The sequence below is a fragment of the Bos mutus genome, chromosome 4 (assembly GCF_027580195.1).
Source record: "Bos mutus isolate GX-2022 chromosome 4, NWIPB_WYAK_1.1, whole genome shotgun sequence".
NCBI lineage: Eukaryota > Metazoa > Chordata > Mammalia > Artiodactyla > Bovidae > Bos > Bos mutus.
The window spans coordinates 108,749,111-108,765,640 of NC_091620.1; the positions used below are offsets into that span (position 1 = coordinate 108,749,111).

The 16,530-nt window shown below is 44.2% G+C and overlaps 1 protein-coding gene and 1 long non-coding RNA gene across 4 annotated transcripts in view; one reads left to right on the top strand and one right to left on the bottom strand.

Moving 5' to 3' along the window:
• The window catches only part of PEX1 (peroxisomal biogenesis factor 1), an 81,478-nt gene extending 76,368 nt beyond the window's left edge, over window positions 1-5,110 (top strand). For 2 of the 3 annotated variants that reach the window (XM_070369858.1, XM_070369860.1), the window contains one exon: window positions 4,631-5,105. In XM_070369858.1, coding sequence (XP_070225959.1) covers window positions 4,631-4,715 — 85 coding nt within the window. In that variant the 3' untranslated portion in view covers window positions 4,716-5,105. Of the gene's footprint in view, window positions 1-4,630 lie in introns of all 3 variants that reach the window. The other variant, XM_070369859.1, reaches the window with a different exon arrangement.
• Window positions 1-14,870, bottom strand: part of LOC138987648 (uncharacterized) — a 42,975-nt gene extending 28,105 nt beyond the window's left edge. Inside the window, exon 1 of the long non-coding RNA XR_011464043.1 lies at window positions 13,858-14,870. This is a non-coding gene — a long non-coding RNA (uncharacterized lncRNA). The remainder of the gene's footprint in view (window positions 1-13,857) is intronic.
• Window positions 14,871-16,530: the final 1,660 nt, after the last annotated feature.

Here is a 16,530-nt window from a genome sequence, read left to right on the forward strand (position 1 = left end):
CCTTCGAATGAATATTCAGGGCTGATTTCCTTTAGGATGGACTGGTTGGATCTCCTTGCAGTCCAAAGGCCTCTCAAAAGAGTCTCCTCCAACACCACAGTTCAAAAGCATGAATTCTTTGGTGCTCAGCTTTATTTATAGTCCAACTCTCACATCCATACATGACTACTGGGAATACCATAGCTTTGACTAGATGGAACTTTGTTGGCAAAGTAATGTTTCTGTTTTTAAATATGCTGTCTAGGTTGGTCATAACTTTTTTTCCAAGGAGTACGTGTCTTTTAATTTCATGGCTGCAGTCACCATCTGCAGTGATTTTGGAGCCCAGAAAAATAAAGTCTGACACTGTCTCCACTGTTTCCCCATCTATGTGACATGAAGTGATGGGCCCGAATGCCATGATCTTAGTTTTCTGAATGTTGAGCTTTAAGCCAACTTTTTCACTCTCCTCTTTCACTTTCATCAAAAGGCTCTTTAGTTCTTCACTTTCTGCCATAAGGCTGGTGTTATCTGCATATCTGAAGTTATTGATATTTCTCCTGGCAGTCTTGATTCCAGCTTGTGCTTCTTCCAGCCCAGCGTTTCTCATGATGTACTCTGCATATAAGTTAAATAAGCAGGGTGACAATATACAGCCTTGATGTACTCCTTTCTTGATTTGTAGCCAGTCTGTTGTTTCATGTCCAGTTCTAACTGTTGTTTCCTGACCTGCATACAGATTTCTCAAGAGGCAGGTCAAGTGCTCTGGTATTCCTGTCTCTTTCAGAATTTTCCAGTTTATTGTGATCCACACAGTCAAAGGCTTTGGCATAGTCAATAAAGCAGAAATAGATGTTTTCCTGGAACTCTCTTGCTTTTTTGATGTTCCAGAAGATGTTGGCAATTTGATCTCTGTTTCCTCTGCCTTTTCTGAATCCAGCTTGAACATCTGGAAGTTCACAGTTCACATACTGTTAAAGCTAGGCTTGGAGAATTTTGAGCATTACTTTGCTAGTGTGTGAGATGAGTGCAATTATGCATTAGTTTGAGCATTCTTTGGCATTGCCTTTATTTGGGATTGGAATGAAAGTTGACCTTTTCCAGTCCTGTGGCCACTGCTGAGTTGTCCAAATTTGCTGGCATATTGAGTGCAGCACTTTCACAGCATTATCTTTTAGGACTTGAAATAGCTCAACTGGAATTCCATCACCTCCCCTAGCTTTGTTCATAGTGATGCTTCCTAAGGCCCACTTGACTTCACATTCCAGGATGTCTGGCTCTAGGTGAGTGATCACACCATCGTGATTATCTGGGTCTGAAGATCTTTTTTGTACAGTTCTGTGTATTCTTGCCATCTCTTAATATCTTCTGTTTCTGTTAGGTCTGTACCACTTCTGTCCTTATTGTCCCATCTTTGCATGAAATGTTCCCTTGGTATCTGTAATTTTCTTGAAGAGATCTCTAGTCTTTCCCATTCTATTGTTTTCCTCTATTTCTTTGCACTGATCACTGAGGAAGGCTTTCTTATCTCTCCTTGCTGTTCTTTGGAAGTCTGCATTCAAATGGATATATCTTTCCTTTTCTCCTTTGCTTTTTGCTTTTCTGAACTGAGACATGGAAACAACCTCAATGTCCATTGACAGATGAGTGGATAAAGAAGTTGCCGTGTGTGTGTATACACACACACACACATACCCCGGAATATTACTTAGCCAAAAAAGTGAAATAATTGCATTAGCAGCAACATGGATGAACCTGGAGGTTATCATACTAGGTGAAACGGGTCAGAAAGAGGAGACCTGTAGACGTATGCAACCCCAAGGCTGGCTGTTGTGCCCCTCTGTGTCTTTTTCCTGTTGTCTTTCCATAGGCAGCATAAGACACTTGTTTAGCATTAGCACTCTTCATGTGTTTTTCAAAAACAGAAGTTTTCTCCAGTTTAAAGGATCCACCTGGCCACTGACAGACAGGGTCTTAATGGTGACTGTAACCTGCAACCCTTTTTATGGCTTAACCATGAATGACCATAAGAAGTGTCCAAAAAGAGTGCAAAAGACGTAGCTTTCAGAAGATCCACAAAGTTTACTCACAGAGCTAGCCAAAGAAAGCAAAGTGCTTCATGGTCACAGGCAGTGAGAATGGGGCAGTGAAGATGGAGTCTCCCGTCTCCCACCAGAGCGCGTGATGCCGCCAGTTGCCGGCCTGCCCTCCGCTGCACTCACAGGAGCTCCTGGAGCGGGACTTCCCTGCACCAAGAAGACAGTGAAGCTTGAGCCAACAAAGGCCCCTGTGGGCTGGGACACCTTAAAGCCAGCTCCCTAAGAGCTGGCACAGCTGGACAGAGATCGCTGCTTATCACTTCCTGTCTCAGATCCTGAGTTTTCTTGATGCCCATCAGATTCAAGCTGATACTTAATCTTCTGGCTGGCTTCTCGCTGGTTAAGCCACAGAGAGTCACAAACCCATACCAGTCACAAAGCCAAGCTCTCAAGACATAGAACAAGGGGAAACCTCATCTGTTTAAATAAAGGGAACCCACTGCAGTGTGTCTCAACAAATGCACATCTATTAGAACCATAAAGTCACCAGTCTCTGAGGCCAGTGGGCTTGAACAATGGGCGTAAATTAGAACCTCCCCTGGTGGCTCAGCTGGTAAAGAATCCGTCTGTAATGCAGGAGACCCTGGCTCGATCCCTGGGTTGGGAAGATCCCCTGGAAGAGAGCATGGCAACCATTCCAGTATTCTTGCCTGGAGAATCCCCATGGACAGAGGAGCCTGGCAGGCTAGAGTCCATGGGGTTGCAAAGAGCTGGACACAACTAAGCGACTAGGCACACAGCACACACTGCATTTCCACTCTTTGGTTTTCCTCCTTATGAGAAGTGACACAAAAGCTACAGACAGAAGCAAATAGCCATGTTTGGGGAGAACTGGATCAACAGAAAACAAGAGTACTCAGAAGATATCTTTTCCAGAGTCACTGTAGCTAAGGCACTAGTTCACACAAAATTTTTTCTCCTGCTTCTGAATTTAGAAAAGGACTCTCCCCACTCTCACTTCCACTGAACCTGCAGGCAGAGACCCAGGAGACTGACGTGGTAAGGATTCTGACCCTTGACTGGCTCTTGTCAGAGGTCCCAGGATCTCCCACCTGCAGCGACGGGAGGCCTCCATATGCACCAAACTGCAGGGGTAGCAAAAACTTTCCCTTCTCGGTTCTTTGGCTTCTCTATAATTTACTGACATAAGATGTTAACAGGTGATAAACTAGTTTTGTAGATACAGGAACCCCATAAAAACAAGACTTATTGGCGGTCAATGAGCTGAGGCCTCTGTAGTGTCCTGAACTGAGGGAAGGGATGGGGCCTGAAGCTTCAGAGGTGAAGAGGGCAGTTCACAAGGAGATGAGACGAGCAGACTTTCACTCTGCCACACAGATAAAAAAAGTTATGTCTGGGAAGAGGCTGTCTGGTGCAGGCCCCAGTCTCAGTTCTTTAAGGCAGTTAAGGGAGAGGTAAAAGGCTTTCCTGGGTCTGCTGGGTCTTGATTTCCTTCAGCTCAAAATAATCCATGTGCCAAAGTGGTTCACTAGGGGGGCCATATTCTGCTCCCCTTCAACAAAATATGTGCTTATTGTAGAAAAATCAGAAAACAAAGGGGGGGAAAAAACCCCAGCAGTTTCCCTAAACCTCATTACCTCCCAAATCTTATTTATTTGTGTGCTTATGTTTTCTCTTACTAAAATAAGACACTGCACATAATGCTGTATAGCAGTCACTCGTCCATCCACACATCTTTAACATTGTTTCACATTTTAAATAAGTTTACTATTTTGTCATTTTATATAGTACAGCTATGGCATAACATCCAATTTTTGGACATAGAAGTTGCATCCAGGTTTTCAGTATGAGTAATGTGATAAACATTCTCTTACCTCTGTTTGCACATATCCCTAATTATTTCACTGGGATAGAAGTAGAATTGTTGCATCAGTTTACTCACATTTTTTTTTAATGCTTTTGAAATCTACTGCCAAATTGTCTTTCAGAAATGTATGTAGCAATAGCAATATAGTTATAGTACCAGCTTCACCTTACCCTAATGTTAAGTATTTTAGTCTCTCTCTAAACTTGGCCACCTCGTGCGAAGACTTGACTCATTGGAAAAGACCCTGATGCTGGGAGGGACTGGGGGCAGGAGGAGAAGGGGACGACAGAGGATGAAATGGTTGGATGGCATCACCGACTCGATGCACATGAGTTTGGGTGAACTCCGGGAGTTGGTGATGGACAGGGAGGCCTGGCGTGCTGCAGTTCATGGGGTCGCAAAGAGTCGGACATGACCGAGCAACTGAACTGAACTGAAACTTGGCCAATTTCGAGAAAAGTCGTATACGTCTTAAAATCTTACATTTCTCTGATTACAGTATAGTGGTTGATCATTGTCCTCTGTATTTTCTCTTTTCCAATTTGCCTGTTCATCCTCTGTGTTCCTTTTCTGTTGTAGTGTTCAACTTTTAAAAACTCTTATAAGAACTTTTATAAGAACTGTCTTTTGTTTCTTAAAAACTTGTTTGCAGCAATCCATTGTTTATGTTTTGTAAGTTCAGCATTTATAAGTATTAAATGTTATCTCATTTTTTTTTTTTAAGGTATGAAAGCTTTCAAAATCCAAAGAAGAGAAAAAATCAAAGTGGAACAGTGTTTCGACCTGGACAGAAAGTAACCCTGGCGTAAAATATGCTTCTGATTTTGCGTACGTGTGTGTATGTGGTGTTTGTCCCTGTGTTGTAACACTGAAAATGGTGTCTGTACGTGTCTTTTTAATTTAACTTGTTAATCTATAAAAACAAAGATTGGTAAACCTGTTATCTAATGATCAGGATTATTTGACAGTAATACTTTAAAATAAATTGAGATATTTATAACAGATTCTGTATTTTATTTCCTATATATGTAAATTCTTACTGAAATAAGGTTGGCCACATGGAATAACTGATTTTTTTCCTCCTTTGAAGAAGAGAGAATGTAATTAAGTACATTTCTTAGAATTCACGGTTGCATATTCAACATCTTTCTTTCATTTGATAAGTTTTGTGCACCTTGATTATTTTGGAAATAAAAAATTCAGTTATCTACTGATCCAGTGATCTGTTCTTTTTATCTGAAAATGTAGAATTTGCACACAATTTAAGTAAACTGAGTTGTCCTTGAATCAGAAGTGAAATGACGTCCCCTAACACACTACATGCAGCTGCAAGGCCAGGAGCTTGAATGATGTGCAGTCCTCCCCGCCAGCTCCATGACAAACCTATCCTGCCATGCTGTGATCTATGAATAATTTGTAATGTCACTACCATCAACACAAGCTGTATAGCATAATGTGGTAAGGGGAAAGGAGAAAGGTCAGTGGAATATGCAAATGAATACATAAGAGAGCAAATAGAAATCTATCAGCGGTAACCACCGCCCTTCTTGCAACTAATCATTTGGCCATGACTGATAGGCTTTATTCCTCTTCCATTACTTGTTCCATGTTCCTCTGACTTCAGCCCTCACGTTAGTGGATTAGAAGCTTCCCTGGTGGCTCAGCTGATAAAGAATCTGCCTGCAAGGTGGGAGACCTGGGTTCAATCCCTGGCTTGCAGAAAAACCTCTGGAGAAGGGAATGGCACCCCACTCCAGTATTCTTGCCTGGAGAATCCCATGAACAGAGAAGCCTGGTGGGGTACAGTCCATAGCATCACAAAGAGGAGGACACGACCAAGCGGCTAACAAGTGGATTAGAGGCCTTTTTAAGTAGGGTGGTCTAAGCTGTCGTTTCCATCTTTGCCTCTGGTGACCTGAGACTGCAGGTGTCCTCCATTAAATTAGCCATGCACACTCGGTATCAGAAGCTTCCAGCCGTTCTTCTCCCATCACCCATTGTATAGCATCAGCTTCGTATTCACTCAGCCAACATTGTAAATCCTCCCCTTTCAAACCACCGGAATCATCACTACGTTCCCCTCCCAGAAGCATGCCTCCTTTGCTTACCTCTAAATCCACAAAGCCCAGAATCACAAGAAGGGCAAGCAAAGATGTTTGAGTCACTAGGAATTAACTGAGACATGTCATTCTCCCTCGCACTTTGGTTCCCAGCTCCTTAGCGCCTTCTATTAAGGCCACGGGCACTGGTTCACAGTACGTATACTGTGTACTGCATCTTGCAGAAAGCAACTCCAACTTCACAGTCAGTTATCTCCCCAGAAGCCTAGCTGTTTCCGGGTGAGGGGAATTTACGTTCAGTCTAGGGAATTCACTATAAAGTGAGTTTTGTGATCAGGAGCAAATGCCGTAAGGCATAGTGTAATAGTGTGAGAGTGTGTGGTGAGTTCGTGAAAGAAATGCTGGGCTGGAAGAAGCACAAGCTGGAATCCAGATTGCCGGGAGAAACATCAGTAATCTCAGATAATGCAGATGACACCACCGTTATGGCAGAAAGTGAAGAAGAACTAAAGAGCCTCTTGATGAAAGTGAAAGAGGAGAGTGAAAAAGTTGGCTTAAAGCTTAAAGTTGGCTTAGTTTAGAAAACTAAGATCATGGCCTCTGGTCCCATCACTGCATATGGTGACTGCAGTCATGAAATTAAAAGATGCTTGCTCCTTGGAAGAAAAGTTACAATCAACCTAGACAGCATATTAAAAATACAGAGACATTACTTTGTCAACAAAGTTCTGTCTAGTCAAAGCTATAGTTTTCCCAGTAGTCATGTATCGATGTGAGAGTTGGACTATAAAGAAAGGTGAGCGTCAAGGAATTGATGCTTTTGAACTGTGGTGTTGGAGAAGACTCTTGAGAGTCCCTTGGACTGCAAGGAGATCCAACCAGTCCATCCTAAAGGTGATCAGCCCTGAATATTCCTTAGAAGGACTAATGCTGAAGCTGAAACGAATACTTTGGGCACCTAATGTGAAGAACTGACTCATTTGAAAAGACCCTGATGCTGGGAAAGATTGAAGGTGGGAGGAGAAGGGGACGACAGAGGATGAGATGGTTGGATGGCATCACCGACTCAATGGACATGAGTTTGGGTAAACTCCGGGAGTTGGTGATGGACAGGGAGGCCTGGCATGCTGCAGTCCATGGGGTCACAAAGAGTTGGACACGACTGAGCGACTGAACTGACTGAACCTGGCTTCCCAGGTTGCTCTAGCAGCAAAGCATCTGCCTGCAAATGCAGGAGACCTAAGAGACTAGGGTTTGATCCCTGGATTAGGAAGATCCCCTGGAGGAGCACATGGCTACCCACTCCAGTATTCTTGCCTGGAGAATCCCATGGACAGAGGGGCCTGGCAGGCTGTAGTCCATAGGGTCACAAAGAGTCAGACAGGAGTCCTTCTTAGCCTAGCACCCAAGGTCTCTACCTCCAAATATATTCTTTAGATTTTGCATAAAAAAGAAAAATACATAGTTCTTGTCTGAGCCTCCTCCTTCTACACTGACATTGTTGTCTCCCTGGGGCATGTAGGGACAGGACAATAGAAGGAGCTTCCTTTTACAAGGCTGATCCCATGCAGATAGAGTATTGGGTATTCAAGCAAGGGACACCGGCTGGGCCACTATCAAGCAAGATTTCAAAAGGCTGGGGGTAAAAGGGACTCCAGTTTCTTCCATGTGTCCACATCCCACCAGGAATTCAACTCTTCCAATCAATACCTGTTGAGGTCCTTTAATGGACCGGAACCTGGTGGTCCAGAGTCGACGATAAGAAAGTAAAAATAAAAAAGGCTGATATTCCTTGGTTTATGCAGAAAACCAATAAAGCCCTTGATACTGGGCTTGCATCGCTCATGAAGGCACTGGGCGCTCTCTCGGGGGGCGGGGGGGGCGGTGAAGTCATAGTGCGCCTTCTGGAGAGGGTCTTAGAAGCCTGGGCGGAGAGCACGATGCGTTTCTACACTCCAGAGAATTAGCTGGAAAGAGAAAGAAAGACAGACACGGGGACCCAAGCTCTGATGGAACAAGGGTGTTTTATTCAACACAGTGTGGGTATATACGCTGTCTTACAAGGTAGCTTCATTCAACAAAGATAAAGATCAAAAGCCAGACTTACAATTTATCAAGGAAACATAAGGCAATACATATCAAAGAGAGAGGGTTGTAAATAATCACTTTTACTGTATGGTTCATAAAAAGGAAGAGGATCGTAAATAGTTACTTATCACCTTATGGTAAAACTAATGAAGGAAATGCATGCATTCCTCAGCCAGGAGCGGTTTGCCACCCCTCTTAATCCCTGAATATTCAGGAATTAATAAGGAACAGAGGATTCATGACAGATCCAAACAGCACACAAGAAGCCTCCTGTTAAATGCTTACTGACAAATACCTAACTTTTTCATAAGAGATCTAAAATGGCTGCGAACGAATAATGCCATCCAGTAAACTATGGGATCAGACTCCTGTTTTTGTGCCAGAATTTGGCACAAAAACAAAAATATAGATCAATGGAACAGAATAGGAAGCCCAGAGATAAACCCACACACTTATGGTCACCTGCTCTATGACAAAGGAGGCAAGAACATACAACAGATAAAAGACAGTGTTTTCAATAAGTGGTGTTGGAAAATGGGACAGCTATGTGTAATAGAATGAAATGAGAACATTCTCTAACAGCATATGCAAAAATAAAATTAAAAGAGAACCCTTTTACGCTGTTAGTGGGAATGAATTGGTACAGCCACTACAGAGAACAGTATGGAAGTTCCTTAAAAAACTAAAAATAGAACTACCATATGATCTAGCAACCCCATGCCTGCGCTATATCTGGAGAAAACCATACTTCAAAAAGATACATGTCCCTCAATGTTCATTGCAGCACTATTTACAACAGCCAAGAAAGGAAGCAACCTAAATGTCTATCAACAGAGCAATGGACAAAGAAGGTGTGATATATACATACAGAGGAATATCACTCAGCTATAAAAAAGAATAAGACAATGGCATTTCTAGCAACATGATGGAAGAAGAGTTATGACCAACCTAGACAGCATATTCAAAAGCAGAGACATTACTTTGCCAACAAAGGTCTGTCTAGTCAGTTCAGTTCAGTCGCTCAGTCATGTCCGACTCTTTGCGACCCCATGAATCGCAGCACGCCAGGCCTCCCTGTCCATCACCAACTCCTGGAGTTCTCTCAGACTCATGTCCATTGAGTCAGTGATGCCATTCAGCCATCTCATCCTCTGTCGTCCCCTTCTCCTCCTGCCCCCAATCCCTCCCAGCATCAGAGTCTTTTCCAATGAGTCAACTCTTCGCATGAGGTGGCCAAAGTACTGGAGTTTCTGCTTTAGCATCATTCCTTCCAAAGAAATCCCAGGGCTGATCTTCAGAATGGACTGGGTGGATCTCCTTGCAGTCCAAGGGACTCTCAAGAGTCTTCTCCAACACCACAGTTCAAAAGCATCAATTCTTTGGCACTCAGCCTTCTTCACAGTCCAACTCTCACATCCATACAAGGCTATGGTTTTTCCAGTGGTCATGTATGGATGTGAGAGTTGAACTATAAAGAAAGCTGAGCACAGAAGAATTAATGCTTTTGAACTGTGGTGTTGAAGGAGACTCCTGAGTGTCCCTTGGACTGCAAGGAGATCCAACCAGTCCATCCTAAGGATCAGTCCTGGGTGTTCATTGGAAGGACTGATGTTGAAGCTGAAACTCCAATACTTTGGCCACTTGATGAGAAGAACTGACTCATTGGAAAAGACCCTGATGCTGGGAAAGGTTGAAGGCGGGAGGAGAAAGGGACGACAGAGGATGAGATGGTTGGATGGCATCACCAACTCGATGGACATGAGTTTGAGTAAGTTCTAGGTGTTGGCGATGGAGGGAAGCCTGGCATGCTGCAGTCCATGGGGTCGCAGAGTTGGATACGACTGAGCAACTGAACTGAACTGATGGACCTAGAGATTATCATAGAAAGCAAAATAAGTCAAAGATAAATATCATATGATATCACTTATGTGGAATCTAAAAATGTGATGCAAATGAACTTATTTATGAAAAGAGTCACAGACTTAGAAAACAAAAAACTTACGGTTATCAAGAGGGAAAGGGGGGAGGAATAAATTAGGAATTTAGGGTTAACATATATACTATTATATATAAAATATATAATAAACAAGGATCTATGGTATAGCAGATACCATAGCACAGAGAACTCAACTCAATACTATGTAATAACCTATATGGGAAAATAATCTGCAAAACAATGGATATATTATTATTAACTGAATCAAAAAGATTCGACACTGAAAGACGAACCCCCCAGGTTGGTAGGTGGCCAATAGGCCAATATGCTACTGGGAAGAGCAGAGAAACAGCTCCAGAAGGAATGAAGAGGCTGAGCCAAGGCAGAAACAACGCCCGCTTGTGGATGTGTGATGGCGAAAGTCAAGTCCGATGCTCTAAAAAACAATATTGCATAGGAACCTGGAATCTTAGTTCCATGAATCAAGGCAAATTAGAAGAGGTCAAACTGAAGATGCCAAGACTGAACATCAACATTTTAGGAATCAGTGAACTAAAATGGACTGGAATGGGTGAATTTAACTCAAATGGCCATTATATCTACTACTGTGGGCAAGAATCCATTAGAAGAAATGGATTAGCCATCATAATCAACAAGGAGAGTCTGAAATGCAGTACATGTGTGTAATCTCAAAAACGACAGAATGAAAAAAAAAAAAGACAGAATGATCTCAGTTCGTTTCCAAGGCAAACCATTCAATGTCACAGTAATCGTCTGTGCCCCAACCACCAATGCCAAAGACGCTGAAGTTGAACTGTTCTACGAAGACCTGCAAGACCTTCTAGAACTAACACCAAAAAAGATGTTCTTTTCATTACAAGGGACTGGAATGCAAAAGTAGGAAGTCAAGAGATACCTGGAATAACAGGCAAGTTTGGCCTTGGCGTACAAAATGGAGAACAGTTTGCCAAGAAAACGCACTGGTCATAGGAAACACCATCTTCCACCAACACAAGAAACAACTCTATCCATGGATATCACCAGATGGTTAATACTGAAATCAGATTGATTATGTTCTTTGCAGCTGAAGATGGAGAAGCTCTATGCAGTCAGCTAAAAGAAGACTTGGGAACTATCTGTGGCTCAGATCATGCGTTCCTTATTGCAAAATTCAGACCTAAATTGATGCAAGTAGGGAAAACCACTAGGTCATTCAAGTATGACCTAAATGAAATCCCTTATGATTATACAGTGGAAGTGACAAATAGATTCAAGGAAGTAGATCTGATAGAGTGCATGAAGACTATAACCAAAGCAATCTACACATTCAATGCAATCCCTATCAAAATTCCAATGGCATTTTTCACAGAAGTAGAACAAGCAATCCTATAACTTATATGAAACCACAAAAGATTTCAAAGAACCAAAGGATCTTAAACTTATCTGGAGGCATCATACTCTCTGATTTAAAACTATAATATAGTAATCAAAACAGTAATAGTACTGCCATAAAGACAGACATGGTTCAGTGGAACCTAACAGAGAGCCCAGAAACAAACCCACATATTTATGGTCAATTTACGACAAAGCCAAGAACATGCCATAGTGAAAGGACAGTATCTTCAATAAATGGTACTGGGGAAACTGGACAGCCACACGCAAACAAATGGAACTGGAACATTATCTTACACCACACACAAAGTTTAACTCAAAGTGGATTAAAGACTGAAATGCAAGACCCGAAATCATAAAACTCCTAGAAGAAATAGTGGGTGATCTCCTTGACACAGGTCCCGGTGACAACTTTTTTGAATTAAAACCATAAGCAAAGGCAACAAAAGCAAAAATAAACATCAGCAAGATGAAAAGGTAAAGTACCAGTGTCAGACAATATTTGCAAATAATATTTCTGATAAGGGGTTAATATCCAAAATATACTAAGAACTCATTCAACTCGACAGCAAAAATAATGAAATAATCTAGAAAATGAGCCGAGGACCTGGACATTTTTTTCAAAGAAGACATACAGATGGCCAACAGGTACACGGAAGGATGCTCAACATCACAGATCAGGGCAATGCAAATCAAAGACACGACCAGATGACCACTCACATCTGTTAGAATGGCTGTTATCAGAAGCACAAGAAAAGAAAAATGCTGGCAAGGGTGTGGAGAAAATGGAGCCCTTGTGCACTGTGGATGGAAATGTAAATGCATCCAGCCGCCACAGAAAACAGTGTAAGGGCTTCTGAAAAAACTAAAAACGGAACTACCGTACGATCCAGCATTCCCATTTCTGGGTCTTTGTCCAGAGAGAACAAGAAACACTCATTCAAAAATATACAAGCACCGCCGTGTTCACTGCAGCATTATTTACAAGAGCCAAGTTGTGGAAACAACCTGTGTCCATTGATGGGTGAATGCATAAAGAAATGGCAGTACGTGTGCACAGTATGAACTAGCCTTATGAAAAGATTTAAATAACTAAAAAGACTTAAATCGTGTAATTTGCAGCAAGATAGATGGACCTTGAGGGCATTATGCTAAGTAAAACCATACAGTCTCACTTATGTGGAGAATCTAAAAAAATAGTAATAAAAACACAGCCTCATATACAAAGAATGAATTGGTGGCGACAGGGTGTGGAGAGGGGGCGAAATGGGTGAAGTCAAAAGGCACAAACTTCCAGCTGTCAGTCGTGGGGGTATGATGCCCACAGCACGGTGGCTGTAATGACAACACTGCATGGTACATCTGACAAGTTGTTAAATCTTAAAACTTTTCCTCACAAGAAAAGTTTGTAACTATGTATGGTGGCATACTAATAGACTTATTGTGGTGATCATTTTGTGATGTGTACAAAAGCCAAATCGCTGATGCTGTACGCCTGAAACTAATGTGTGTCAGTTATACCTCAGTTTAAAAATATTTTTTAAAGTAAACAAGTAACTCTCACATTCTGTTTGGGGACCACTGCTTTCCATTGCCCTTCTTAAATGAAGCCTTCTGTGCAGCAGGAAGGCTCCCCATGACAGCCAGTGCAGCTCTAGGCTGTCCTGTATGATACTGTCATTCAAGTGCCTACAGCCTCTGGGCCACAGTTCTTTGGGAGATCAGGCAGGTGTGCTGGGAGGTGGTGAGCTCAGTTCTCTGAGACTGAGGACTCCACTTCTTTAGCTACACCTGGAGATCCAACCAGTCCATTCTGAAGGACATCAGCCCTGGGATTTCTTTGGAGGGAATGATTCTGAAGCTGAAACTCCAGTACTTTGGCTACTTCATGTGAAGAGCTGACTCACTGGAAAAGACCCTGATGCTGGGAGGGATTGGGGGCAGGAGGAGAAGGAGACGACAGAGGATGAGATGGCTGGACGCCATCACTGACTCGATGGACGTGAGTCTCAGTGAACTCCGGGAGTTGGTGATGGACAGGGAGGCCTGGCGTGCTTCGATTCATGGGGTCGCAAAGAGTCGGACACGACTGAGCGACTGAACTGAACTGGGTCTCTCAAATCGTGAGTTGTTCCACAGTGCACCTTGTTAGTTCCATGGAAAATTTCTTGAGCCTGGCAGGTGACAGGCGTCAGTCCAGCCCATTCGTGACCAGCTTACCACAGCACAGGGGTCTTGGGCAGCCAGAGCTCTACCAGCTCCGCCTGCCAACTTTGCCGTGCTGGCTTCACACTTTCCACTAGTAACAGATCTGTGGTTTTTTTCTGAGATTTCTTTTACAGTGGTGGACATTAATGACTTTAAATATTTTGAGTTGTGCCGATCTACTCAAGATTGTGCCAGCTGGTGAAACCACCAGATACTTATCTCCACTTACTTCCGCAAGTCCCACAACAGTTTACACTTTGGACTTACCTTGAGGCTTCGCGAGTCTCCTCACAGTTGCCATCTTGCTTCCTTTAGGTTGATGGGTTCCCATTACTATTCCTTGTTGAAATGATGCCAATTCAACCAGACTTAGTGTTTCTGGCTGTCTTTTTTTTAATTGCTGTGTGACTTTATTACTCTAAGTATACAGTAAAAAACAAAAACTAGCCCGAATACATCAAATGATAGCACACGTGAACCCAAGACAGGCCAGTCTGCACCCGTCCTTCAGAGTTACGGGCACTGATACTGATGGCAAGGCCAGCGTGCTGGCTGTGGGGGGAGAAGGGGCAGGAGAGGGGTGAGGAGAGGGCAGCCCCCGCCTGTGTGTGTGTGTGCATCAGCTCGCCTGCACCCGTGGGCACCTGTGGGCGGGAGGGGAGGGGGGCAGGGAGCCAAGGGGCTGGCGGGCGCGGCCCCGAGCGTGGCCTCTGCTCACAGGCTCAACCAAAGAGAAAGCAGTCATCCACCACCGAGTGCCCCACTCAGCTGAGCCTCAGGCTGGGCTGCGGCCACCCCAGAGCCGTCCTCTCCAGGGCAGCTCCTCGGGAATCCAGACCTTCTCCTGCCCACCAGGACAGCGTCTGCACCCGGGACCTGCAGAACCCCCACCTGGCTCAAGGTCTTGCCGGGTGGCTCTTCCCAGTGGGGCACCCAGGCTGAGCATCCCTTCTGCCTTTGTTACCCAAGGTCATCTCAGATGGGACCCACAGGTGCCCCCTCAGGTGCCCCAGAAAGAACCAATCACAGAGCAAGGCTAGGGGCAAGGACCTGGCAGGGCCTCCCCAAAGTGCTTACCTTGTGGAACAGGCTGGCCGCAGAGTCCAGTGCTGTTGCCCCCGAGACCTGGAGTTTCTCACACTCCAGTTGTCCTCCAGGAAGGATCCAGACAAACTTGAAGAGCTCAGAAGGCAAACTAAGAGCAGCCTGGAGAGTGGCAAAGAAGCAGTGAAATCAGGGGCTTCTGGGCTCCCTTCGCCACAGTTTGGGAGCCCCTGGCATCCCCAGCAGCCATCTTCAGGACCCACGTTGTTGCTGTTCAGTCGCCCAGTTGTGTCTGACTCTTTGCCACCCCATGGACTGAAGCAAGCCAGGCCTCCCTGTCCCTCAGCATACCCTGGAGTTTGCCCAGGTTCATGTTCTTTGCATCATGGATTCCATAGAGCCATCTCATCCTCTGACACCCCCTTCTCCTTCTGCCCTTGATCTTTCCCAACATCAGGGTCTTTTCCAATGAGTTGTCAGGACCCGTATCCTCACCAAAACTGTCGACTGACAAAACTCAAGCAACTCAGTAATGATTTGGGGGTCCTTTGGTCAAGGGAAAACAACCCACGGATTCAGGAGGCACAGGACCTCCCAACAGCACAGCCTCCTCCCAAATGCCTGGCAGGAGCTTCATCAGCCTTAGAGGCTATGTGGAAACAGCCTGATTGGTCAGGGGGCTTCATTAGGAGGCGAGCAAGCCCCGAGCTCTAGGGTCAGGTAAACGAGCCACAGCTGAGCTGCAGTGTAGTATAGCGTGCTCAGTGTATATCGGGTTCCCTGACAGGGGACTAGTTACTTTTAACAAAGCTAACTGGTATAAACAGGCCTTTGATGAGCTTCCTCAATTACCCCAAAGCAGATGTAGAAACTGAAGTCTTTATCAGCTGCATTTTATATACAGAGAGAACTAGCCTGAGAAGTGGTTCTCACCGCTGGAACTGTAAACATTTTTTTGGCTTTTCTTAAATTTTACTAGATTCTTTGCAACCTAACGGGGTCCCAGTCTCACGCCCACAGACACTGATTTACTTAGTTGCTTGCAAGAACTTCCCAGCAGGGTTTCCTTTTTCATTTTGTATTTTTTTGTTTTTAGTTGTTAAACCTCCACAGGGGATTGTAATGTGCTCCTGATTCACTGGTATAAATTCGGGGGAGGACAAGGAACCTAAAAACATACTCAAAATCCATATAAGTCTTAAAATATAAAACGTGGATAATCCGAGTGTGATATTTGTGAATTTGCTAAGTACAAAAGTACTGGCAAGTGACTATGGAGGAGAACGGATAGAAAATGAATTTTCCTTCAGCGAGAGATGATGGTGTTGGCCTTTGTAGTTCAGAACCTCTTAGTCCTGTTAATAAAGCCACAACCATGAGGACTACCAAGTCTGGTGAGGGTCCCCAGGGTCCCGGGTGAGCGGACGGTGGGCCGCAGCCCTGGGCCTCTCCCCAGCCCTGACGTGGCCGCCATTTTGAAACCCTGACAGACGCCATCATGTCCTAAATGCAGCCCCACTGTGAGACCCGAGTCACGAGGCTGCCCACGTCTCCCTCGTCCAAATTTAGGGCACTGTTAAGGACAAACAGGAATTTAAAATAAGATGCTTAATTCTGTTGAAAGTAAGGCAAGGGATTTTCCTTTAGGTCTGAGAAAACTTGTATTTTCTCACACTCTTTGAAATGTATTTTTAAGAAACTAAATAAGCCTTAGTCAGGTTTGCGCTCTCAGGGCCCTGGGAGCCATGCCTTTGACCTGTAACTGTCAGGCCAGGGCACCCCATCCTCCAGTTTCTGGGGAGAGTAGGAGCCACACTTCCGTGCCCCAAACTGCTCAAGTCTTCCTGTCACACAGACATGCTTGCCCCTTTCACCCCTCAGAAAGTCAATTAGCTA